General features: G+C 35.1%; 3 protein-coding genes across 4 annotated transcripts; 1 reads left to right on the forward strand and 2 right to left on the reverse strand.

Annotated features, from left to right (window-relative positions):
* Positions 1-1901: 1901 nt before the first annotated feature.
* Positions 1902-3727, reverse strand: LOC125187166 (probable polyamine oxidase 5). Its single transcript, XM_048083698.1, has one exon. It carries the CDS (start codon positions 3666-3668, stop codon positions 2148-2150), a length of 1521 nt encoding a protein of 506 aa, XP_047939655.1. The 5' UTR covers positions 3669-3727; the 3' UTR covers positions 1902-2147.
* Positions 3728-9229: 5502 nt separating this feature from the next.
* On the forward strand, positions 9230-11076 carry LOC125191327 (putative GATA transcription factor 22). Its single transcript, XM_048088865.1, has 3 exons — positions 9230-9568; positions 9649-9951; positions 10642-11076. The coding sequence occupies exons 1-3, from the start codon at positions 9380-9382 to the stop codon at positions 10921-10923; spliced, it is 774 nt and encodes a 257-aa protein (XP_047944822.1). The 5' UTR covers positions 9230-9379; the 3' UTR covers positions 10924-11076.
* A 4445-nt stretch (positions 11077-15521) lies between these two features.
* On the reverse strand, positions 15522-20933 carry LOC125189681 (potassium channel AKT1-like). Of its 2 annotated transcripts, none has more exons than XM_048086934.1 (11): positions 20662-20933; positions 19769-20134; positions 19620-19677; positions 19220-19537; positions 18871-19116; positions 18682-18780; positions 18501-18533; positions 18236-18421; positions 17902-18096; positions 17726-17801; positions 15522-16517 (listed from the first exon to the last, which is right to left on the reverse strand). In XM_048086934.1, exons 1-11 carry the CDS (start codon positions 20868-20870, stop codon positions 15634-15636), a joined length of 2670 nt encoding a protein of 889 aa, XP_047942891.1. In that variant the 5' UTR covers positions 20871-20933; the 3' UTR covers positions 15522-15633. The 2 variants fall into 2 exon arrangements, with proteins under 2 accessions (XP_047942891.1, XP_047942892.1); XM_048086935.1 differs by having other exon boundaries at positions 19769-20153; positions 20662-20783.
* Between the last annotated feature and the right edge of the window lie 6483 nt (positions 20934-27416).

A 27416-nucleotide genomic window follows, 5' to 3' on the forward strand; every position in this document is an offset into this window, starting at 1 on the left:
TTCTTGGCTCCAATGGAGTATAACATTCTGCCTCTCTACTTGCATGCCCATATATGAACTAATTTTTTCTCTCTTAAAAACATAAATTCTTTTAAAGGAATACGGATTTTAATATACAACCAGTAAAGTAAGAAAGATTAAAAAAAAATTGTGCACTTATTTGTCCTATATACTTTGTAAATGGATTAGTATATATTGGAGGCACACTTTCGGTTCCATTGTTAGTAATTGCCCATATTTCATACTAGTACTTATTAAATATCATCATGTTGAATGGAGTATTTTAAATGGATTCCAATTTGCCATTTTAATTTTAGGATTTTCACTCGATTATTGTCCTACATACTTATAATGTGTGGTATTTTTTTTTATTGTAAATTGTAATTAATGTACTAAGTTCCTACCGTCTAATTGAAAACAATGCTTCTAACCTAAGGAATAAGTAGCAGCAACTATGCATTCATCGCCACATAAATTACTTCTTGATGAATTAATGGCTAACTTTGAAAAGAAATCTCAAGTCAATTTAGTAATTAATAAAAAGGCGGCCGAAACTTTATGACAATTGGTTGATTTGTTACTAGGTTATGATTTGGAGGAAAGGCCACAATGCCAGGTAACAAATTGATATTGGGAGGATATTGATAATAATATATTTAAAGAGATTTATTAATAATTCACGATATAAATATTTTTTTACAAAGTCACTCTTGAGATTATGACTGTTAATTTTTTACACGATACAAAAATTTGACACAAACACACACAAAATTAATTAGTTTGATTCGAGCCTTATTGAGTTCGTGTACTGAGGTTCGCCCATTAGAATCCTATGGATCAGGTTGGGTTGAGTCTGGATAACTCATTTAGAAATATTAGTTCATGTAAATCAGGTTTAGTCGTGCAATGTTATATTTTTATCTTGCAAATCAGGTTAATGTCATTATCACGTTGTTTTATGCCGTACCAACTCATATCATAGTATATCGTTAACAAGTTTGTATTGTATGCGTGCGGGTCATGTTTAAATTTGAAGGTTGCCAATCAAATTCATTTTTAAGTTGATGATTTCATTTGTAGACCAAATTCGAATTAGACCGTACTAAATTAGATTTTTATCCAAATAACAAAATAACAATTCAATGTGCATAATTAGCCACAACCCTACTCTAGATTATTAGCCACACACGCTATCATTATAGTGGAATTACCCTTTTAATTAAAACATGGTCATATACAAAGAGGGGTACCCCCTCAAATGATGATGTCCAAGATTCCACATTTTTTTAACAATCTAATTAGGTCAACTTATATGTAAGTCAATGATTATTAATCTAGACTAGCTGAAGTAATCGTTTATGTAATGCACGAATGAAATAATGATTTAATAGAGACTATACAACTTAATATACTATCTAAAAAAAATTATAATAAAAAATTAGGAAAAGAAGTTTGAAGATACCCCACAAAAACAAAAATGGAGGGAGGGGGTATGGAGACGGAAAACGTTAGCCGATTTTCACGGATCCTGTCCTCTCCCATAGCTTAAAAAAGAGCCCATCAAACCTACACAAAATGAGATTCAAAGCTTCCTTTTTTACTCTTTTCTATCCCATCATTAATTTTCTATTAAAGGCTAATCGATTATTCAAGATTAAATTATCTCAATTAAAATCGTTCGTGATTGAATTGAGTTACCAAAACTAACCTCTTGTTGAGAATAAATAACAATCTTATCTAATTTATCACACGGTTCATTTATTTGGTATTGAACTCTCAATTAAAGAATCAATACCAAAAGAATAAAAGCATAGCTTCAAAAAGTACTTTTGTCACATAGAATTATCAATACTAATACTAATTATCCAAGACTAATCTCCATTAAAGAATCAATTCAAAAATATTGAAAACGAAGCTTCATTAATTTCAATTCACCACATATGAAACATGCCTCCCCATCTCTCCTTTTCATTGCTCCCTTCCCCAACATCTTTTACAAGTAGAGAGAAGAAGGCTTAACAAGATATTTTCCAAATTGAATGTAGAGAAAAAATTAATTAACCATAATATCCAAGAAAAACACTTTCCAAAATAAAAACTCCCCGACTTAGAAAAATTCTAATAGTGCAACAAACAAAATATTTCAATTAATACAAATTATAGTGTTTAAGCAGCCTATTGGCTTCCCTGAGGCCACTGAAGTAGGCTCCATGAGTCGTCGAGTAATGCGTTTTATGCGTTGCTTCGCCGGCGAAAAGGATTTGTAGCGGCGGAGCTGAATCCACGCCGCCGTATTTCGGCAGCGGCTCAGCCAATGTGTCCATGTCATCTATACTCGAACCAACTGCCACATAGCTGTATGATCCCAAAAACAGTGGATTACTCCCCCATTGTGTCCTCAACACTTTATCGAATTTCTGGCTGATTTCATTCTGTTGTTGTGATGGCAACAAATTCGACACCGTCCTCGAGAAGCCGCCGATGATCTCGTCGTCGCTCAGCTTCTCCAGCTCGAGAGCCTCCTGCCCTGTAAACCAGGACAGGACGGTTCTCGAGTTGCTATAAATAGGGCATAGAAACGACGTCCTTCGGATCCACTGAGGAACCTTCGGGTTCCTCAGCTCGGAATCCGAGGGATGGAACACCATTTGCAAGAAGGGGAACCCGTCGCTGGCACGGTAATTCGGGCTAAGATGCAAAAACACCTTATTAACAAGGCCGTAGCCGAGCCTGGAAATGGCTCCGGCCTTGCAACTGGGCAGCGAGGGATGGAACAGATTCCATCCCTCGCTGTCGCTGGTGGTCCCAGCCTTGAGCACCCCGAGGGACACTGTCACGATGACGTGATCCGCGGACATGGCCGTCCCGTCGCTGAAATGCAGAACGACGGGGCGGCGGCCTTCGCGGGAGGAGGACGAGGCCCACTCAATTTTTTCGACTTTTCGGCCTAATTGGATGACCCCGTCCGGGAGGACGGAGGCGAGGTGGTCGATGATGCCGGAGTATCCGCCGGCGACGGTGATCTCCTCGCCGGGGAAGAGCACGTAGTCCTTCTCGGCATTGTAGTCGAGGCCGGAGAGGTCGTCGGCGGAGGTGTAGGTCCGCTGTATGCTCTCGTGCATCGCGAAAACCGCCTGCTGCAGCGATCGCTTGCTCCATCTCCCCACAGACATACCCTTCTTCTCCTTCTCCTTCTCCAGATACGCGGCGAGGCCGCGGCGGAGGAAGGAGCCGACGCTGAGATCAGCGCCGCCGTTAACAAGGCATTGAACATCGGCCTTTCCGAGGATGAAATCCATGAGATTGGTGAAGAGGCGGGAAATCGGGTCGACGAAGGCGGGGGATAGGAGGTGGCCGCCCTCCGCCGCCGTGACGGGATCTCCGAGATTCCCGTCCATGCACTCCCACGGCTGACCGGAGACGAGCAAGTTTGTGTCTCCGGCGATTTCGTAAAGGGGGCTGCCTTCGATCCCGTGGATCCACGTGGCGCCCTGCTCAATCCGGTCTCCAGAGAATTCGGCGGTGCTGATTCGCCCGCCGATCCTGGAGCCGCCCTCCACCACCGCGAGCTCCAAGGAGCTCGCGGCGGCTGTGTAGAGCTTGTTGGCAGCCGTGAGGCCGGCCATTCCGGCGCCAATTATAACCACCCTGGGTTTTTTGCTAACCATAGTTGAAAAAAAACAATTGTGTGATGTTTTGAGGTTGAGAGTGGGATAAATGGAGAGAATATATATAGGGTGATGGCATAGTAGTAATAGAGCTTACTACTTTATTTAATGTTGATGATATTTATTTAGGCTAATAAAAACATGACTCTACTTTTGTTGAAGCTGGGTTCTGGTATGTTGCATATATGCAAATTTTGTGGATTGAAATCACATGCACTCGTATATACAAAAATGAGCAGGCAGTTAGTATAATGTGGCATGTGAGTTTTGTCTTTGTTGTCATAATAAGGTATGCAGTCTATGGCTAGGAAGTATTGCGAGGAATCCACTATAGTCCATTCTCACAAATTAATTGTTACTCATTTGATTCAGAAGTCTACGTTGGATACAACACTAGAGTGTGAAGTTTTTGATTGATTAAAATTTTATTTTAACTTTATTTTTTTAATCTAATTAATTAAATGTCGATGTGAATATAGTCAATAGCGGATCTAACATTGAACTTTGAGGTGGAATAAATAATTGAATATACTATTACTCTATTTTTTTGTAATAATAAATTAAATAGAGCTTTCTCATCTTATTTTACTTGAAGCCTTTGTGCTTTATTTTTCGGATTGAACTCTATATATAATCATAAATCATTGAATTCTGGGTTTACACAATCACGGTCCCTGAAAAAATATGCTGCGCATGATCATGCACGAAGCTCTTTCAAAACTGAAGACATTAGTAACCTTGAAAGACTGATTGAAATCTTTTTTTTTTTCCAGAACTCAACAAACTCATTAAAACAATCAATTGATAAAAAGTTAGCTAGCCGCTTATCCAACTATGCAAATATTCATTCAAACCGAACACCATGGATGTCCTCATTGGTCAATATTGTTCTGCAATTAATATGTTATTAACATATTTTTATACCCTTGACATTGTCAATTATAATCCCCTAAATGACAATTAAATATATTGATCATGATGTTATCCGTTGCAACAACTCGACTTCAAACACCTAAAATCAAATCTTTATTTTATCGTTTCTTGATGTATATCGTAATGTTTACTGAATTAATGACATTTTTTAACCGAGAAAACTTGCAAATTTGGTGCTGGTGTTATAATACTATACTAAACATCATCTAGTGTGCGAAATTAATCAAGTTTCTTCATAGTTGATCTGTTTTTCAGGATGGCAGCAAGATGATTTGGACTTGGAGACATAGAAGTATAGAACTCCAATTGTTAGGGTATTGCCACTTGTATAATATTAATGGCTTCTAACAAAGATGGGAAGATCGATGTGGTCTATTTCTTTGATTTAATAGCTAATAAATAGAAAAATAAATATGTGCTATTTATTTATTTTTATGATTGTATCAAAAAAATTTATTTATATGGTAAACTGATCTTGCCAAAATGTAACATCCATACAACTTGCAGGCTCTTTTCGAGTTGTGCATACCCCATTTGTTGTTGGATCCACATTGGATTTTGCTGTCATCAACATCTCTCTTATGATTCTATTTATAAGTTAGATGTTGAGAGATTGTAAAAGAGAAGTATATACTAGTACTATATTTTATTGCAATACTTCTAAATAGAAAAAATATCACTTTAGGTTTAAATACTAGCTTTTTAAAATATGTCTTTAACTAATATAATTAATACCATCGCCACACTCAATAATATCCACATTTAGGTTAGGTATATATAATAAATAAACATAAATTTAAAGACTGTGTTATGATAGACTTGAACCTGAGACCTTTGGCCTCATGCATTAGCTATAATATGAAATTAGGTGTGCTAGGCATACCTGAAACGAATATCAAACCCTATGCCATTTTTATAATGATATTTTCAAAAAATTTAGAACAATTACCAGACCAAAATAGTATGCGAGTTAAGATGATGTTTTTCCATTATTAAGGTGATAATGTTGATTATGAGGTGTACTTGACCCTATATTATGATGAAAGAGCTTTCAAAGTTTTTCTTGTACGCAATTATTTCTTGATTAATGAAATTAAGTATTGATTAACTATGCAACAGTAGTTGCAACTGCATCGAACTAATTATTTGGGTTTGTTGCCGTCTTTATTAGTATTAGTAAGAGAAAATTTATTTATTTTTAATCATGTACGATTTTTTTCTCTTATACCGATGCATGCCAATCGTTGGATTAATTTAATACTACTAATAATCAAAGATAAAAATATGCATCATTTATTGAAATCTACTTAGAAGGAAGTGAAGATATTTGAGGATCGTGGATTCGTTAAAAATGGTTAAATAAATGAATAAATTAAAGCCTATTAACGCAAAGATGCTCTCAAAAGGTGACCTCAAAAGATTACGTATCAATATGATCTTCCATCTTTTTTACCCTTTTTCAAGGAAATGGAAACACTTTTTTCTTTCCCTTTTATTAGTGTTATTCTCATTAATATTTTTAATTGTGCTATTAGGAAATTAATTAGATTATAGGGGTACATAGAACATTTTTTTTTAATGAAATATAGTAAAAGTTCTAACTGTGAAAGTATATATACACTAAATTATACTCCCTCTGTTCCATAGTAATAGGGGCGTTTTTCCATTTCCGTCCGTTCCATAGTAATAGAGTCATTTCCTTTTTTAGTAAAAGTCAACACATTTTTCCACACCTACTTTACTCTCTCTTACTTTTTTCTATCTCCATCTCTCTACCTTTTTCATTTTCCACTTTATTCTCTCTTTACATAACTCACCTAACACAATTTTTCTTAATCTCCGTGCCGAAAAGTTTTACCTCCATTACTATGGAACGGAGGGAGTAGTATTTGATAAGAATAGGAGAGTCGATTGCCCGTGTGATCACCATTCACCACCACGTGAGGACGGACCCACCTTAGGGCGAGGTTGGGGCTTAAGCCCCTACCAAGTTGTTGTTGTTATTATTATTATTATTATCAAAATTTTGGTATTTTCTAAATTATTGTGCAAAAGTCTTTATTGCAAAAAAAATGTATTAATATAATGTTTTTAAGTTTAGAATGTTTAAACCTTACCAAAATAAATTTATGGGCGGACTCTACCATCGTGGTACGGTTTCATAAGTGATGGCTACATATCTAATTAATAATATTGTCTTATGATCAATCATTATTATTCTGCGTTTATTTATTAATTTACTTTTTTTTTTAAACATATTTTTAAGGTCACGATGTTAGAAGCAAAAGATTGCACTAAATTAAGCTTGTGCACGAGACTATCTATATTCTGATTATTTAATAATCAAGTTGATCTATTTTAAGGTCACGATGTTAGAAGCAAAAGATTGCACTAAATTAAGCTTGTGCACGAGACTATCTATATTCTGATTATTTAATAATCAAGTTGATCTATTGTACTAAATACTATTCATTGATTATATTATTTGACTATCCACGAATCAAATCATGTCGATGATTTTTGTACTATCCTAGATACTTGCAAATTGCAATTATTGAAGCATAACTGATTTTTTATGCTATTTATATCCTCTACAAACAGTTGGTCAACTTCCCCTTTCCAAAAAAAAAACAATATTTAATCAATGCAGTTGAGAAATATTATTGAAAGTTAGAAACACATATTTCTACTAAGATAGGATACTTTATTACTGAAACACCTCTTCGTTGTAAAGGCATATATGGTTTGAGCGATAAGATAAGATCATACTTTTTAATCCATCAACAAGACTTAACAAACGATTAACTATTACTCTCTCCGTCCCACATTATTTGAGGCGTTCCTTTTTAACACATAATTTAAGAAAGTTGTGTTTAGTGGGTTCAATAAAGTACAATAAAATAGAGGAGAGAATAAAATAAGAGAGAGTAAAGTAAAAGTTAAAAAAGAATAAAAGTGTGATTAAATGTTTTTAACCATGTAACTTGAGACAACTCAAAATGGAACATGACTCAAGTAACTTGGGACATGAGAAGTATGGTTTATCAAACTATTCATTCATCCTATTTATAGTGTCATTCATTCATCCTAGCAAATCTTTTGCCACGTTCTTTGTTTAAAATCCTCATTGTTCATCAATGGTCGTGACATCAATTAATGTATGTATTCTGGGTGTGCACAACTCCTTCAAATTCAATTTCATGATTACTTCATTTAACCAAATAAAATTTTTAGAAATGAATTAGAATACAATTACTTTAAATTCAATTGTATTCAATTCCAATTTCAGTTCCATGGTGTCAATCTTGCCCTTATTAACTTCTCTTGCATCCTAAACCTAACTTTTACATTTGAAATTATGAATATGATTTGATGAGTATGTGATGATCTGAAAATTTCAGAGATAATATAACAACTACTCTAAAAAATTCAACCTTGTGTCACTATTGGTATATGCACGTTAAGGGCCTGGTTAATTTGGACGATAGATATGATAAGTCAAAAGTTAACTACTTTTAGATTATATATATTTTTCTGCTAGGTTCTTTGGTTTAATTTGTAGTTTTAATATTATTATATGAAAAAAAAACCTCAGGCCTAAGATTGTTTTGAGGGACCATAAAAAATTTTACTTAGCAAAATAAACACAAATAAAATCCATGTAATTTTTTTTTTTTTTTGACATAACTTAGTACTGAAAAGTAAAGAGTGTAACTTCGCGTAGTGTGGTCTATGTCTACATTTTTGTGTGGCTTTCAATAATAATATGGATTGATAATGAAATGACAGATTGAGAGGATAGGCGCAAAACTAGGTAGAATTGTTCATTCAATTGTCGTTTTCTCCTCATTATTATTTCTCACTCTAATCTCGTCATATCTCATAGAGTATCTCATTCCATAGGCTGTATAAGAAAATCTCACCTACCTCACGCTGATTGACTCATTAACATGTAAATACCACCTAATATGTCATAGGTTGTATTAACGTGTTACCATTGATGTGTCATAATAATGTCGTGTTAGGCTGGCCAGTCCAATCCCAATATTACCACTAAATAAACATGTGTTTAATTATTAGCGAATATTGATCCACTCAATTTGTGGGCTTTTTTGGGTCCTCATAAGCCCATCTATGTAGTCAAAGAACTCGGCCTAGCCCACCCCAAAATATGATACTAGTAATAACTTATTTAAAATGAGAACTAATAACTCAATTTGGAGTTTGGACCATACAATCTATAAAAATAAATGTTTTGAATTGATTTTCACAAATATTATTTTTGGATCAAAATATATTATTTCCAATTGTGGAAGGATATTTTAGTTTTGGTGTAGTCATACGATTATTCCTATCAAATTAATGTGTTAACGGGAGCTCTTAATCATATGTGGCATGAAACTAATCACACATTTATAGATTTCAATTATATACAATCATTTTATTTTATAAGTAGTACTACTAATTAAATAGCATGACTATTTTAAAAGATAGGGTTATGTGCAAATGGTCGTGTGGTAGCATTCGACTCCTTCCTTTTTCCATTTGTCTTTTTATTAGTCTTGTTTCTTTGGTTGCCATGAAGTCACGTGAATGCCTAGCTCCCATAAATCCCCCCAACTTTCTAACGCCCTCTAAAGTCTAAACCTCACCTTATTAGGCCCTTTGTTTACACACACATCACACACTACATTCCCTCCCCCTCAAAATCACAATATACCACTTCCATTTTCCTCGGATTTGATTGAGCAAAAAAACCATTTCTTCACTAGTCACAAATGAACTTAAATCCTTCCCCTTCTCAATTTTCGATGCACCAAATTACTTGTCATGGCAATGATCGTGAGCAACCCTTTGTCCCAAATCGATCCTCTTCCGTTTCTTGCCATTTTTTGTTTGATCCGACGCACGATCACACAGGATTCTACGATCATCACCAACTATACCAATCCACTCATCATTTAACGGTACAATTTTTCTCTCTTTAAAAAAATAAAATTAAGAGTAATTGTAGTTGTGACATGAAGTTTACTTGTTCTGATATCAGAACTATGGATCAGCGTATGAGGCGAAGTTCGCAGGCGAAAGCGGCCTCAAGTTAACCCTATGGAAGGAAGAAAATGATGAGCTTCAAATTAGCAGGAACAGTAGTAGTAACCCTATGAGATGGATGTCGTCAAAAATGAGGGTGATGCAGAAGAATATGAAGAAGACGAACTGTGATCGCGCTTCTGATAAAACAACGAAGAGAAGCAACAGCTTCTCTTACAACAACAGTCCAATTAGGGTTTGCTCGGACTGCAACACTACCAAGACCCCTCTATGGAGAAGTGGTCCCAAAGGCCCTAAGGTAATTAAAGAAGTTTTGTTCATTTTATCGATTCTATCACAATTTTTTTTAATATGTCTTCACCCTTACATTTTTGTCAAATTTATCATCGGAAATTGAATCGGGACAGTGGCGCGCCGAGGAACGACTTACTGGTGGCAGAATAATAGGTCGTTCGTAGACGCGTCATGTCGTGATTAATTTGCCCGAGTATTATAAAAATTGGTAAAAAATGAAAAAAAATGTAGTAGTAATAGATTAATAGAGGTTATGGATAAATGTCATAATTAACCACGAAGAAATGGTATGCTGTGAACCTTATGTACGGACAACTTTCGTTTAATGCATCTTATTGTTATTTGTTTTGTTTCATACATTTAGTTTTATTCAAATACTTTTAAAATCGCAATTCATATTTTTAATTTGACAATTTTCATACAAATCAAAGCTCAGTTTATTAGTTTTCTCCATAACTTCAAATAAATGAATAAAATGACATATCAAGCTTTGATTTCTATGAAAACTATATTAATAAAAATATGAATAACAATTTTAATGTATTAGAAATGAAAACATAACAAATAATACTAAACATGCATTAAACAAGTATGGTGTTCAGATAAATTATGTAGCACATCATTTCTCAATAATCATAAAGTCAGGTAAATTTTTTTAACATGATTATTAATTTGTATTTATATATATCGGCAGTTGTTATGCAACGCATGTGGTATCAGACAGAGGAAAGCTAGGCGCGCCATGGCCGCAATGGCGCCAGTGACGTACAAAGGGGAGAACGGGCACACCGCGTCGCAGCTGAAGAAACGCTGCAAGACGGCGGCTACCGCGGGTGGAAATGGGCATAAGCGGATTAGTTTTGAAGATTTCTTAATAAATTTAAGCGATAATTTGGCGTTAAACAGAGTGTTACCAGACGACGAGAAGGATGCTGCGATCTTGCTCATGGCTCTATCATCTGGCCTTGTTAATTAATGATTGATTTTTTTTTATATTCAAATTTGGCTTAGGTTTTTATTTTTGTCTCTTGATGGAGGTAATTTAGTAGATTAGGGTTAATGTAAGAGAGTGCTCTACTTGTATTGTTATGGATCGATTTTTATTAGGAGATCGAGTGAGATTTTTTTATTTTCTTTCATTCTCTTTTTTTTTTTTTGCTCTTTTGACACAGGATTTGAAAAATCGATAGTATTTATTAACTTAAGTGAAGAGAAAATAAAATAGGAAATAGTACTCCGTATATATTTTGTTCTTAACTAAAAATATAAACCAATCACTTGTAGTGAGAAAAAAAAAAAAAAATCAATCACCTACAATAAGACAGAGGGTATAGTTATAACAGTGATCTATATAGTTGGCAATACTTAGCGGCACACATTTAAAATAATTAAGACTATTATTTTATTATTACAGTATTAATTTAGTAAAATTTGTATTGTCCATGTACATTGTCGGCAGGAGTAATAGTAGATACATTTCACTGATCATAAGAGTTAATAGGAATTGAATGTAGCTAGCACATATATACTCTTTGTGATATATGTATGATAAAACAAATCTAGCAAGTAGCTTAATTATTCGTTGATACTGTCCCTTTCTATCTTTTCTTTTGGGGATTTTCAAATGTATAAAAAATAATAGCAGTAGCTGTTTCTTTGTTGTATACTCCATGTTTCTGGACAAATATTTGTAGTATTATATAGAGTGGACCAAGTTGTATATACTTGTATGTATGTGTGTGTGTGCATTTTTACTGTTAATGGAAGCTACGAGAGGGTGTGTGCAGGGTGGGATTATAATGTTGATTGTGATGATACGAAATGAATTTCATATTTTACATCAGTAGTACTTTTTTGTTGCCCACCACTCTCAGTTTATCTTTTTGTATGTTCACTCAACCATTTCTAAATTTTAAATTATGCATCCTTCCCTCTCCGTTGCTGAGGTGTGTCATGATTTTGATGAATTTATGTTAAACCAGAGAATAATTAAATCTATTCACTATTAATGTAATGAATTAGAAGGATGTAACAAAAGACCACATCCATCAGCTCAAGTTGTTAGAATATTGTCAGAGACATCAGTGAGTTGCTAGTGGGGTTCTAGAAAGTAAAAAGAAGGCACTCATTTGAAAAAATCATGGTGTTTGTTGATAATTTAGTTATGGGCTAACTATTTAAGTTTAGAGCATCCGCAAGGGTGCTTAGGCCAGCCATAGGCCAACAATAGGCCAGCCATTCTTTCCTCTGCCACGTCAGCAAAACTAAAAAATCCACCTGCCACATCAGATTTAGGTCAGCCGCGATAAAAATAATTCAAAATATACTACATTTACGGAATTAAAATTACGATTAAAATACGTAATTAAATTTACGAGATATATACGGGAAAATTCATTAATTTTATTTAAATAAAAAAAAGTACATTAACTAAAAATCATAAAAATAACATAATAAAAAAAATCCGGGCTTCCACACACGAGCCACCTTGAATCTGTTATAGTTTGCCGCTAGCCGAAAGAATTTTAAAAAAAACAAAATTCGGCGCTGGCCGATCGGCCGCCACAATGGCGGCCAGCCCGATCATCGGCAAGCGCATCGCCAGCAGCCAGCCGATCGGCCGTGCGCCGATTTCCGCGTTGGCCGACTCCAATGGTTCGCTAGCCGATCGGCCAGTACGACGAATCGGCTAGCCGGTCGCTAGCCGACCATTGCGGATGCTCTTAGAGTTGGAAGGCATAATTAAACTTTTTTTTTTTTTTTTTTTTTTTTTTTTTTTTTTTTTTTTTTAAAAAAAATTTGGGGTGTGATTCTAGACGTAATTAGGTTAATCCGTCAATAAGACCGATGGATTTTAGAGCACTCAATAGATTTTGAATTTTGACCTCGGATAAATGTCTAAATTCCAACTCCAAGTTGTGTAAAAAGAGAAGATGAACAAATAAACGTTTTAAAAGTGGGAGACACTCATGTGCGCTCCATTATAAACATGCATTTAGTGTCTCTAATTAACACTTATTTATCATAATAGTATTAATTAAAATTTAATTATCTTAATTAATTTTGTAATTCATATACTTAATGCCAATTAATAGCAAATGCGCGTGCTCACACAAGTATTCTTATCCTTAATTTGATTGAAAATCTCGATTTGTAAACGAAACATGTGCATTGTGTATCAATTATATGTTAAAGTAAGGATAAGAATTATTACCGATTTTTAAAAACGTTTGGACGAGATGGTGAAATAATAATTCACTCTTAATTTTGTAACTTGTGTATACTTGTTGAGCTCCAACTATTGTAGTATTTCATTCTTGTGCGCACAATAATAGTTGGGCCTATTTGCATCGGCCTATAAACTTGAAGTTCTTAGGCCCAACATCGTGGTACTAATCCACTAGTCACTACATTATAGACGTTTCTTCTTCTCTTCTCAATTTACCTTTCCCCCCTTTGAGATACTTTTAGTCAGAAACCGCGAGCATCCACAGTGCCGGCTAGTCGATTCGCGTCGCTAGCCGATCGGCTAGTCGAACTATTGCAGTTGGCCAGTGGCGAATCGGCGTAAAATCGGCGTGGACTAGCCGATTAGAGGGCGCTGGCCGATGCGCTGGCCGCCATTGTGGCGTGCCGATCGGCCAGCGCCAATTTTCATTTTTTTTTAATTTTTTGAAAACCTATATATACACGATTTTAGTTTCATTTTCATTTGCACCACTTGTTTTAACGAGTTTTCTCTCTCTCTAAATTTCTGTACAAGAGCAACATCGAGGGATGAGTAACGCGGGTGGTAGTGGTGGTGGTAGTGGTGGTAGTGGTTGGGATGCTGAGGAGTATGAACGGCGGATGAACGAGGCTATGGAGGCCTACATGAACCGCGAGATGGAGCGGTACATGCAAAGGGTGGAACAGCAGGCGGTACCTCGCCCTCCACCGGTTGTCCACCGTCGAGCAGTGATTGATCGGGATCACGTAGCTGCACATCAGCGGCTATATGACGACTACTTCGCTCCGGACCCGCGGTTTCCAGCAACCATGTTCAGGCGGCGTTTTAGAATGCGTAGGGAGTTGTTTATGCGTATCGTTGACGCTTTGAAGCGTCGATATCTTTATTTCCGCTTCAGGCACGATGCGGCCGGCAGACCCGGCCACACCCCTATCCAAAAGTGCACGGCGGCAATCAGGCAGTTGGCCTACGGAGGCGCGGCAGACATGTGAGATGAGTACCTCCACATCGGTGAGACAACTTCTCTGCAATGTCTGAAGTTTTTCTGTCAGGGCGTGATTCAAATTTTCGATGAGGAGTACCTTCGAAGCCCTACCCCCCAAGATTGTCAGAATCTAATGTAGATGCACGGGGAGTAGCATGGGTTCCCCGGGATGTTAGGCAGCATAGATTGTATGCATTGGGAGTGGAAGAACTGTCCGACTGCCTGGAAGGGGGCCTACACGACCCGGCTACAAGTCACAGAATCCCACGATGATCCTCGAGGCCGTAGCTGATTACCGGTTGTGGATCTGGCATGCGTATTTTGGGGTAGCCGGGTCGAACAACGACCTCAACGTCCTCAACTCGTCGCCCCTCTTCAACGAGAAGTGTCAGGGCATCGGTCCAGCCGTCTCATTTGTGGCCAACGACAACCGGCATGATATGGGCTACTACTTGGCGGATGGGATATACCCTAGGTGGCCCGTCTTTGTGAAGACGATCAGGCACGCGGCGGATGACAAGAAGGCCTACTTTGCGGAACGACAGGAGTCGGCGCGCAAGGACGTGAAGCGCGCATTTGGTGTGCTCCGGTCTCGATGGGCGGCAATTAAGGGTCCAACGCGTTTGTGGGATGTCAAATGCGTTTCCCAAATAATGTACGCCCGCATTATCATGCACAACATGATCGTCGAAGACGAAGGCGTACAACCGACTAGTTGGGCCAATGACGATGAAGCCGGTCCAAGCCACGGAACGGCCACCCCTAGCGTACGACATGGGGTACCTCTCGATGAAGTCGGCCGCCTCCAGGAATATGCCGACATGCGCCAAGTGGATGCTCATATTCAACTCCAAAAGGATATAATTGAAGAGTTGTGGACACGGAAGACTGCACGGCGATAGTTTTTTTTCTTTATTATGTAATTTATTTTTTTAAATGAATGTAATTTTTTTTAATGCAATTAATGAATTTTCCCGTATATGTCTCGTAAATTTAATTCCGCAATTTAATCGTAAATTTAATTCCGTAAATGTAGTTGTTTTTGAACTATTTTTATTACGGCTGGCCTATGACTGGCCTAAATCTGATGTGGCAGGTGGATTTTTAGTGCTGCTGACGTGGCAGGGAGAGAGAGTGGCTGACATATGGCTAGCGTATTTCTATCGTGGATGCTCTTATGACCTCCTCTTGCCCACAACGATAAGCTTAAGTATTTGTGTGTTGATCTAATTTGGAAGCATACATGCCTTGATCATATTAGCCTTTTCACTAGAATGGTCCAATGTTTGTGAAAGAGCCAATGTTACACACAGATCTACAATTTCAACTTGAGCACATTGAAAATTTTATTGATGGTATATGTGTGTGTATGAGCTGGGGTTTAATTTACTTCCAGTCAAAGGAAATGGTGTTGGATAACATAAGAGATTTAAAGATACAAGTGACCACTTTGGAGTCAATACAAGCAAACATTAATCCCTTTCATAGTTCCTATCATCACTAACAAGGACTAATTGATCACCATCTCTGATCAGCTCTATATCATCGATTACAGCACCATCGTTGCTCAAAATTTTTGCAGGAACAAATCCAAACTTCTTCGTCCCGATTTCAAGTAGTTCTTGAAAGCTTTGTGGAAGGAGGACAAGCTTTCCTGCTATATCCCCTTTCTCGGGGCAACTCACAGTCACTCTGGCAGCATAAGTTCTCTCTGCCGGTGCTGCACTTGCACCATTGTTGTCTACAGGCAAATGTGGGCTGTTGTCTCCCAGTTGTGCTGCTGACATTATTCCAAACAGAGAATTATAGAAATTACTAGTCCTGCGTCTTGGACGAGACCTTCCCCATGATCCATCCGCTGCAGGAAATGAGGGGTCTTGGTTAACAGGTGAAATTGTTGTTGGTTCACTTCTAAATTTCTCCAGGAAACGAACTCCATGGCGCTCCTCAGGGACGGTGACAGCGGGCTCTTCAGTCTTAGATACCTTACAAGAATCAAAGAGCTCCTTAATCTCGTCGTGCCCTTGCTGCTCAGCAAGGTCCCTTGCTGTCCAGCCATTTTCATCCCCCTTGTACACATCAGCGCCATGGTCAAGGAGGAATTTGACCATTTCAATGTTGCCTTCACAAACTGCAACATGGAGAGCTGTACAGCCATTGCTCTTTGGTAGAGTGACATCCCCTCCACGGCGAACAATTTCCTTGAGTAAAACCAGATTATTTTGTTCAGCAGCACTGCAAGCAAACAGACCAACATCACCAATGGTTATTGCAGCACCATGGTCCGACAATAGCTTAACAACTTGATTGTGCATGCCAAACATGGCCTCCCAAAGTGGTATACTTCCCTCTGAATCTGCAAGTTCAGCCAAACAACCATTCTCTTAGCCACAGAAAACAGTAAAAAAATAAACACAATATTATAATTAATTATTAATAATAACAATAATACTGAAAAAGTCAAATAATACACTTTTACTTTCTAAAATATATCCAGCAAGAAAAAGTCCATTTGAAGTAAAGTCAGCTGATGATGATTAATGCACCTAATGTGGCAAGATGACAGGTAGTCATGTGCTTCTTTAGTCATGAAGTTGACTTCTGAAAGTCAGATTATGTGAGATTACAATAAATAAGTATTTCTGACCATTACCGGCCATAACTGGTGTAGCTTCATCCTATTCATATAAAAAAGGAATCGTTTATTACTAAATATAATAAATGTTCATTACAAGTAAAGGGCCCCAAGAGTGATCCCAGACGCACCAACCATTAGCTATTAAACAAATAACGGGTTGCTTATCAGGTAAAAGGTATGCCAATTGTAGCAAACATATAACTAGAAAACTAAGGATAGATGCCCCTAATGAACATCTGTGATTTAATTGAATGCTGAAAAGGATGGTAGTTAATTATCACACGATGATGATATCAATCAATCATTAAAGAAAATAAACAAATCAAGATAAGATTTGAAAACAGCAAGTGAGTTCATACAAAAGCATTATCACATACACCAGAGTGATGAGTCAATCAGAATTTAAAAACCAGCCACGCCAACTTGTATGGCCACGTAATAATACATGCCTTGCTATATTGACGTGAATTGCTAAACATAAACAATTTCCAGTGATTGTCAAAAGTCGGTTATAGAACACAACATGAAGGAATAGTAGAGTGAATGATGAAGTCAACCGAACCTGATAGAAAATGGCTTACTTAATGCAACCCCAGCTCTTGTAGCAAGCAATGGGCATATTAGAGTTTCATATGTCAAATTATGCATTAAACTTATCTTTATTTATCGTTCCACATTAGGAAACAGATAGTTAGTCCGAGAATCCCTAGTAGAACCAAAACAATGACACGCACTAAATCATATCTGGTCGATGCTTGTAGCTAAAGCAGTCCATAGTTGATCGCAAAGAAGTATTATGGATTTTATAGTTAGCCAAGCACAGAGAACTTAAGCCTATCCACCACATCTTAAAGCACACCAATCTGACTTGAACAGAATTATAATATGGTTTTTAGAAGAAGTATTGTTATGTAACTATAACGAACCTCTGCAATTGACGTCTGCCCCAAAATCCAGCAAAAGAAGCACACAGTTCTCATTTCCTTGTGCTGCTGCTATATGCTGAATAAATACAAGTATAAAGACAATTATATTAGTAAATAAATAGGAAGATTGGGCTCTTTTCTGAAAGTGTGCTGATATTTAGCTGAAATGTACTGACCAGTGCTGTTCTTCCATTATTATCAGATTCGTTTGGATCAAGACCCCTCTTCAGCAGATGATGCAATAGCAAGTCATCTCCCCTAAGTGCTGCAAAACACAATGTGAGAGGTAGATCCAATCTTCCTCGAGCAAGCATGTTCTCGGTCTCTACAAGAACTCCATCCATTATTGGGTCCTTCAATTGCTTCAAATGCTAATATCAGAAAAATCAATGTATCAGTATTCTCCAAATCTTATATGAGCCTCAATCAGTGATCTAGAATATACAGTGAAAGAATCTGAGATGGACATATTCATCACCCACATTAAGGATTATTGTATAGAAAACATACCTTAAGAAGGTTGTTCATGATTATAGTTCCGTCTCCAACATTAGCCTGAATAATATTCAGAAACGTGGTACGGTTCAGACGCAATAGCTGACACAATCTTTTTGTACGCACTGTGAACAGTTGAGGCCTATAGCAAAGGACACCAATCTCTCCACATAATTCACCATTTTTGGCCTCTCCAACAACCTGAATATAAACAATTGTTGAAATTTTAGTCCGGTTTTCAATATAAAACATCTTTGCGACCAATGCAAATTGGACTTGCCTGTTCTGCTCCATTTTTTTGGACCAATAAATCCTGCAAAGAAATTCATACATTATGACATCAGTACAAATGGAGGACACATGAGAAGTCAGTCCATGCTCTAGCATGATTTTACAGAGCAGAAATATTCGAGGCAAATAAGAGAGAAAAATAAGTGAAGGTTATTAATGCCAAAATTTACCACTGCTCCTGTGACCAGGATATAAAAGTCGGTTGGAGCTTCATTCTGCAAGATCACATCTTCCTTGGGAGGGAAATACTCAGCCTTCATCTCAGATACCTTCCATACAAAAAGGTTCCATGAATGACAATGACAAATGTTTAGTGTATAGCAATGGGAGAAAAATGAAATATAGTTACAGGAAATTACCAGCTGGAAGAGCAAATCATTTGACACGTCGCGGAACAAGTATGCTTTTTCTACTAGAGCGTAGAAAAGGAAGTGGGAAATACTCGAACGAATGGCTTTTGGAAGAGAATCAAGACTCTCTTGTTGTTGAAGGCCCTCAGAGTCAGTTCGGAACTTTAAGCACAAATGTGAAAGCATCTGGTCTTGAAGGCGAGCGGGCAGTTTATTCCTTTGTGCAAAACTTGAAGCGGCTTGAATTGTGTCTCTCTAATGTTGGATACCACATATCAGAAATACAACAAAACATTCAGTTTGAGGCATGAAGGACCACCAAAGAAATGTTCAATATACAGCATCAAAAGTTACTCACAAATTTTCGGGTCTTACTAGTCCCGTGGACGACCAAATTTGTCATATTTCCTATCAAATATGCTGTTAGCCCCAAGTTGAAAAGCATGTAAAATATACCAAATATCATCTCCCTCGTATTTTCAGCATGCAAATCCCCATATCCAGTAGTTGTGAGAGTTGTAATGGACCAATAAGTTGCAGTCACATAGCGTAGCCATATGCTTTTGTCTTTGAAATTCTCTATGACTGCTCCAATCCATGTGTTTTGTGGATTAGGGTAATGGGCAGCAAGTAGATAATAGAAGCAACCAGCACAATGAACTGCAAACAAAGTAACCTACACCCAAACAAAGCTATATTCAATAGAATGAAAACTATAATTTCACCAAAGTGTTCCAAAGGCTCGAGATTTAACTTACACAGACGAGCTTCACACACCTAATCCAAAAGTAGTTGAAATTCTTATCTTTCTCCAATCTGCTTTGAAGAAAGACACAAGGGTAAAAAAGAGCACATTTGCTTCACTATAGTCGAGAATATATACATAAGAAAATTCACAATGTGCTACCGTGAAAATAAGGAGCCAACTCTTCTAAGACGCCAGAGACGTAGCATATTGAATGCTCCATAACTTTGTAATGGTTTGGGCATTATCTTACGAGCTAGTTCGGATGGGATAGTAGATACAACATCTAACACGAACCACGATAATAGATACTTCTTCGCAATCATCTTCCGGTCATCAACAAGAAGATATGTGCTTCTATCCAGATAAGCTACAAAGAATGTAAGGACGATGTCGATAAAGAAAAATCCGTTGACAATATTGTCAGTGATGGCGAGAGGCCTTGCTGGTTTATCAAGAAACCCGAACTCGAATGGAGACACCCAAGCAGTATAAACAACCAGCACAACAAGAAAGTTCTGCCATGCTCTGTAAGATTCAATTCAACCTGGGGTGATTTTAGCGGCATACAAAAATACAAAAAAAAAAAAAAAAAAAAAAAAAAAAAAAAAAAGTGCAGCAAAGAGAAATATAATTGCATAAAAATGAACACAAGAAAGCATAGTGCAAAATGATAAAAGGACATCCAAATTATGTCAATTATGCAAGTTTCTCAAAGTCAATTCGAAAAGTTGGGAATATTTGAAGATCTACTCAGCCTTTTTGACCAGAAAGTTGGAAATATATTTATGTTTCTCCATAGATTGTTGTTCATTTCTGTAGAAATTCAATACACAATAACAAGATTGCGGTGGGAAAAAAGCTGAGTGTTAAGACTGAAATATTCCAAGAGAGAGAAATCAAGCACTCATACGATCTTCCAAATCAGGCAAACAAAACAATAAATTAAATTAATTGGAAAAACACAAAAAATTCGAAAAATGCGGAAGACATGCAGGTGAGTAGAAAACTCAGAAAAACAGAAATTAAAGTGAAATGAAAAAAAAGGAAGGAACCTGTAGCGGCGATCGTAAGGTGAAACGATGAAAGGAGGAAGCCTAACTCTGCGATTACTTCTGGCGCCGAGGGAGGGGAGAATTCCAGTAGAGAGGCTGTATTGACTGCCTTCGCGGGAGAGCTGCTCAAGTTCACGTGCTTGAGCGTCGCCGCACATTGAAACCCTGAGCAGGCCACCGCCTCTACTGTTGCCGTAAACATCCGCCATTGTTTTTCTGCAAACAAATTTGGATTTATTCCTTGCTCTATGCAATATTGACTTCTATACATATACAGCTGAAATTTTTAGTACTAGTAATTATTTTATCGCAATAATTGTTTTGGTTCTTCTCATTTTGTCAACTCTAAACAAAGTCTCTCTTTGATGTGTGAATTAAAATTAAAAATGCAAGTATAGTATGTCGCAGCTCCCTCGTGACATACACGACTTTATTCCAGCTTTTTAAAATATATATTTCCCATATAATGGCCACCTTTTTCCAATTCAAATGAAAATTTTCTAATTTTTCAAATAATTTTCTCTTCTATCTCCTTGTTGAAACATGCAATTATATTACTACTTCACTGCATCCATTAGTATTGACGTAAATGGATGATATAAATTTTAATACAAAATTGGAATGGTAAAAAAAAGAATAAAGGGATGGTATTATTAACATATTTTTATATATAAGTAGGATAAAGAGGATAAGAATAGAAGGGAGAAAACTGATTGACCATCGTAAATAAAACTACTATAAATGGAAAATATATATTGCCGGTTGGTTTTATATTACAACAAATATATATTTTGCCCATGAAATAGGAAAGTGTCAGCGAACATGTGTGCAAGTGCAATCTCTCTTAGGAATTAGGATAATATTATTAACACTCAAATCAAATACATTAAATGTATAAATAAATAAATAGAATAAACCAGGCTGGCTAAGCGGATTATCAAACTTTGAACTATTTTTATCAAATCGGTATCCATTCTGTGAAATCTATGCTAATTTGTCAACAATAATCCCCTATCTCTTTTCATCATATTTCATCTTAAAATATAAATACGTTTTTCTAACAGTATACTCAATCTGCAGTAGAATAGGGATAAAATGCTTTTTAGCATAATCTTAATAATCTGTATTTGTAAGTTTCTGAATTCATTAACAATGACTACATTAATAATGAATTGTCTACTTAATTTCTATTTTTGTCACTTTACTCATTCGTGATTTTGTTGGCTTTTAGTATATTTTTTGCTGGTTTAATTTTATATTTCAAATTGTATACAGTCAAAGTATATATTTATAATTTAAATTGTAGTATTTCAAAGATACAGAATAATTTTCATTTGAACATTTTTCAATATATATAGGCGTAATATAGCGTATAAGGTCCTATTAAGGTGCTGTCATCCCTAGTGCATAATTACCATTATAGATAGTTGGAACCAGAAATAAATGGACATGATGAGTTTTAACTAACGTTAATACGTTTCATGCCGAATGTCAGCAAAAGGGTATATATATGGTTTAATTAAATTGTTAATCAAAATGAAATGCCTATTTATTTAGGAAAATTTCCAACTGTTGGGGTTTGAGCATATGTTGGCAATGGCACCGTTAGAGCATCTCCAAGGAAAAAAGGTATACTAAGAAGGTATATTTCTTATTTACCTTTTAAAAAAAGTTATTATACATTTTTAAAAAATAAGAAGGAATGGACTCCAAGGAAAGAATGTAACTTAAATAAGGGAAACAAAATAACTAACATTTTATCTTTTCTATCATGAAGAGGTAAGATATCTTCTCAAAATGAAAGAAGGTATAATACCTCCTCAAATACCATTTCCATTGGAGCATTAAATTTTATGAAGAAGAGGTAAATATGGTAGTTATTTTTCTTTACCTCTCCATTTACCCTCTCTCTAGAGATGCTCATAGTGGATTGGCGGATTTTGATATGTTACTTGACTATATCAATACAATTTGTTAGGTATGTTCATTGGATCAGCCTAGCAGATTTCGGGCCAACTCTATTCGAGCTACGGGTTAAAATGGGACACATATTGGGTGACGGAGGAAGTATGACATTGAGAATATTCTTTTAAATTTGAGTTTAGTATAAAATAATAATTGGAGTAAAATCACTATTTGATATGACATTTAGCACTAAAATAAATTTGAGTTTAGTGAAAATGATTGGAGATGGTTTTAGAAGTATAATTTTACATTGAACACCAAAATTATCAGTACTCCGTTGCAAATCCTTAATTTAACAGTCTAGGTTGTATATTGGAGTATTTATTTATTGCATTTTCAAATTGAAAATGTTAGATACATTCATACATCACTGCTTCGATATAATATAGGTCGTGTGAGTGTGCTAACTAATTTACAGTAATAACTAATAACTTTCAATTCAGTGTATTAAAATTATCAACACAAAGACATAATTATATTAATACAATATGTAAATTTAAATATTACCACAAAGACATAAGTTTAGCAACACAAGAAAATTGATAAATTTATGTCTTTATGTTTATATTTTTAACATACAAAATTGATATTAGTTATTAGTTATTACTGTAAATTAGTTAGTATTTGATCACACGACTAATATTATATTCCTAACTTTTTACATATAAAAGAGATTTACCATTTTAATGTCGGCCAAGAAAATTATGAATGGCACAACTTGATAATCAACGCATGCACTAATAAAGTTGTGGCGTGATTAATTTCCTTAATGAGCAAAGCCTAAAGTTAACATCTATTGACTATTTTTTTTACAAAATAATAATAAAACAAAAACTAAAGTTATATTGATGCTTTGTTAAAGAAAATTCAATATGCATATGCAATTACACATCCATGCCTTTGAAAATACCAAAATCAAACTTCGAAAATGGGAAACAGCCATCAATGCTAATATGCTATAACAATAAATGTTTGAGCATCTCAATTAATTCTTTTATTCATATACTACATAGCTATTCTATATAATATGGTATACCTTGAGAGTTGGGACTTTGTAATAAAGGTTGTTTAAATTTAGCCAATGCTGATTTCGTATACTAATACTGAGATAGGTGTTCTTTTAAAATTAGTGAATCCACTTAAATAAAATAAAATAATTCATTTATCTATATTCTTTTTTTTATCCATCTATCATCGCAACAACATGGAGGTGGTGCTCCCACATGTCATCTCGAATTCTCGATCTTATTGTGGCATAACCAATAATTAGGATTTAGGGTTACAATTCTATTTTGCTGGACTCAACATGAATTAGTCATACGTGTCCTAAAATCCCTAAATTTAGTACTAAGATATTTCTCATGTGACTAGTAAGCGGATAACTGAGTCATTTTATTTGCAGTGTTTACTTACTTGGAATGATCGATTTCACAATTTTAATGTACGATGATCAATAGGGTTATATACATGCGTTGGATCGTAATTAAATTTTTCTGAACATAAAAGTATTCCATATCAATTAGTAACACAAAATATATCAGTTTTTTATTCAAACCAGTTCATTGATTCATAAATATTTCTGACTCAATATCAATAATTTATATGTTTTATAATGGTAACTGACATTAATATATCAGAGAATTAATATGATTTCCAATTCTCAAAGTTCTCGTTTTTAAAAAGTTCTCACTAAGAACCACTCCCTTTATGGCCTTATATATGTTCAATTAGAAAATAAGTACATACATAATTTAAATATTATAATAATTATTTTATCCGTCCGCCATCAAATATCTCATATTTTCTTTTTTGTTCGTCCGTTATTAAATGTTTCATTACACTTTTACTGGAGTATTTAGTAAGTGGGTTCATACATTCCACTTTCTATTCATTACACTTACATTTCACTTAACTTTTCTATTCATTTCTTTATAAAGTCAACTAATTTCTTAAAACGCGCACCGGTCAGATATGTGACATTTAATGCTAAATGGAGGTAGCACATTTTTTTTGATAAAATAACAACCGCTCGAGCCTACAGCTGTGGCGAGCTAAAGTACGATATCCAAAATGTCCAACAAAAATAAAACAAAAAAAAAGTGAAGGCAAAATCTAGCTAACAATCTTCCCAAAAGAGCAACAAGAGAAATAAAAAGAAGAGAAGAACTAGCAGAGAGAACACAAACTCAAGAGAGACACCTAGAGCATAAGCCACCAAAAGAGAGTTCTCAAGATCGAGACATGAATCAAAAAGCAAGGTCAAGCACAAGTTCATAAGGAAATACAAATCACAGCGATAAGTAAACAATATTGATTGCGTACTAGTTAGAAGGAAATGCGGATTATAACAACAAAAATTCTTTGATAGTGGTACTTCCTTCGTCTCCTAAAAATGGAACTTTTGAAACGACACGAATTTTAATGCAAAATAGTAATGTAAGAAAGAGACAGAAAGAAAAATATGTTAGGTGAAAATGAGTCTCAACTCATTAAAAAAAAATTTCAATAATATAGAAAGTTTTTACAGAACATACCAAAAATGTAAATGTTTATATATTCGGAGAGACGGGGGATTACAATATTCTAGCTAAGGAATGCATGCAGTACCGGGGCTTTGGATGCAATAAATAAAGCTGCAAATATAAATATATCCAATTAAAGTTCAAGGAATAAAAATAGTAGTAATAATAATATTACATTATCTTGCATTCGATTCTAGATAATAGAGACTTACAAAGTGTATTAACCTACGTCTAAATTTGACCCCATTCAATTAATAGTAAAATTTTCAAATTTATTTTTGTTTTGTGAGAAGACGCATCTGGATCCGCAACTCAAATGAGATTCCTAATAACGAATGAATGGAGTAAAGTATTATACCGTAATAGTGTATGTGTAGTATACATATTGTATATAAAGATATATATAGTAATAAAGTTGTGATATAAATATAATTAATTTCTAATGTAGAACTACAGAATCAAAATATGAAGGTTCATTATTGGATCATAGAATTTTTTTTTTTTTTTTTTCATCGTTGTAGTTCATTTTATAAAAATTAATTGAAAAAACACAGGTATATCATTGTATCAAAGTATAAATTTCTAAAATCAGCTGATCATTATGCAATTTTGAAAGCCAGGCTGGTCTTAATTTTTGCCTAATTAAACCCTACAATATTGGATCTAATATTTGTGGGCCACTCTATCTATATCGTGTTTCTTTACAATTAGCCGACCATCATTCCATATGTATTACAGTAGTATTATACTCTTCGTATAAATTGATTAAGTTGTGACCGTTGGGCTTCTCAACCGGCGTATATATTTTGCCTTTTCATTAGAATTAGAGTTAGTTTAACTATAGCCTCGTCAGACCATTTTCAACCATTTATACCAAACTTAAATATATTTTTGAGTATACGTTACACTAAAAAGTAGTTCTATTTCAATCGCACCAAATTTAAAATTTAAATCATTTTTAAGTTTTTGACTCACTGAAAATTTGCAGTAAGACCATGTTTGGTATTATTGTTTCAAAAAAACACAAAAAATGGATTTGAGTTTGATGTATGGTTGGAGAAGATTTTTACACAAAAACTCATTTTTGGAGTATGATTGGAGATGGTCTCATTAGGCGGATTATAAAATAAGTAAAATTAATTCTAATCTTTTCGAAGAAATGTAAAATTAGCTCATGAAAAAATTGGATTGAAAATATAGTTGGACACTGGGATGACCAAAGTCTGAATATTTTGTAAAAAACCTTAAGGGTGCGTTTGGAACACGGAATTAGAATTGGAATTCTATGGAATTGAATTGGATGGAATTGAATTCTAATTCAATTCCAAATCCATTGTTTGGTATTATTACAGAATTGATGTAGAATTGTATTATAATTCCAAATCCATTGTTTGATAACTTAAAAAATTAACATAGATTTGGAATTGGTTTAATCATTGTTAAAATAACATTCACTTTGAACTATATACTATATTATTTTTTATTATCTTTTGATAATTACTTTCACATTCACTTTGAACAATATACTATATTATATATGCATTAACTAAGTAAATCTAAACTTTTTTTCTTATATTCCAAAGATAAAAAATACTATAGAATTAGTACGTAATATAATAATAATAATAATAATAATAACAAAAGTAATGATGATTAATTATGTGAGTTAAGATACTTTAGGTATAAAAGGTACATTAAAAGCTACTATTCTTTAGTTTCTTCATAAACTAAGTCTACTAGACTATACAAAACATATTCAAATTCAAACAAAGGTCAAATTGAAAGACAACTTACTTATCAAGTTGGGCTTAGTCTAATAAGCACCACAAAACATAACTTTTAGATTAATAAACACCACAAAACATTGTACCACAAAACAAATTCTATTACATAGTATTTAGTTTCATAAGCACGACACTACAAGTTACGCCTATTTTGATAATGAAGAAACATAGCTTCGGCTAGACTATCCCTAAAATTTATATAGCTTCATTAAATATTAATTGATGCATAGTTAATAATTGAGATGGTGCTGCTTGGATACATGCTTCTGTGCCTTGGCTTGAACTGCCACCTGGTGTAGTTGCTCCTGATGCAGCAGCATCTGGCTGTGATCCAGTCAAACTCACAGATTTCTGGCCTCCAGGCCCAGAGATTCTCGGTGACTTCTGCTGTTGTGGAGGATGCTGCATCTGTGATTGGGCTTGTGTTTGCTGCTGTACCATTTGAGACAAATGCTATGGGTTAATGCCCGCTGAATTTTGAAGC

This window comes from Salvia hispanica, chromosome 5 (genome assembly GCF_023119035.1).
Source record: "Salvia hispanica cultivar TCC Black 2014 chromosome 5, UniMelb_Shisp_WGS_1.0, whole genome shotgun sequence".
Classification (NCBI taxonomy): domain Eukaryota; kingdom Viridiplantae; phylum Streptophyta; class Magnoliopsida; order Lamiales; family Lamiaceae; genus Salvia; species Salvia hispanica.

Bases quoted from the DNA above. Each gene is read 5' to 3' on its own strand.
- LOC125187166 (XM_048083698.1), bottom strand. From the start codon at position 3,668: ATGGTTAGCAAAAAACCCAGGGTGGTTATAATTGGCGCCGGAATGGCC.
- LOC125191327 (XM_048088865.1), top strand. From the start codon at position 9,380: ATGAACTTAAATCCTTCCCCTTCTCAATTTTCGATGCACCAAATTACT. The intron at 9,569-9,648 runs GTACAATTTTTC...TTCTGATATCAG, and splicing joins AATCCACTCATCATTTAACG to AACTATGGATCAGCGTATGA. The intron at 9,952-10,641 runs GTAATTAAAGAA...ATATATCGGCAG, and splicing joins GTGGTCCCAAAGGCCCTAAG to TTGTTATGCAACGCATGTGG.
- LOC125189681 (XM_048086934.1), bottom strand. From the start codon at position 20,870: ATGGCGGATGTTTACGGCAACAGTAGAGGCGGTGGCCTGCTCAGGGTT. The intron at 19,117-19,219 runs GTGAGTAACTTT...ATCCAACATTAG, and splicing joins CTAGTAAGACCCGAAAATTT to AGAGACACAATTCAAGCCGC. The intron at 18,781-18,870 runs GTAATTTCCTGT...TTTGTATGGAAG, and splicing joins ATGATTTGCTCTTCCAGCTG to GTATCTGAGATGAAGGCTGA.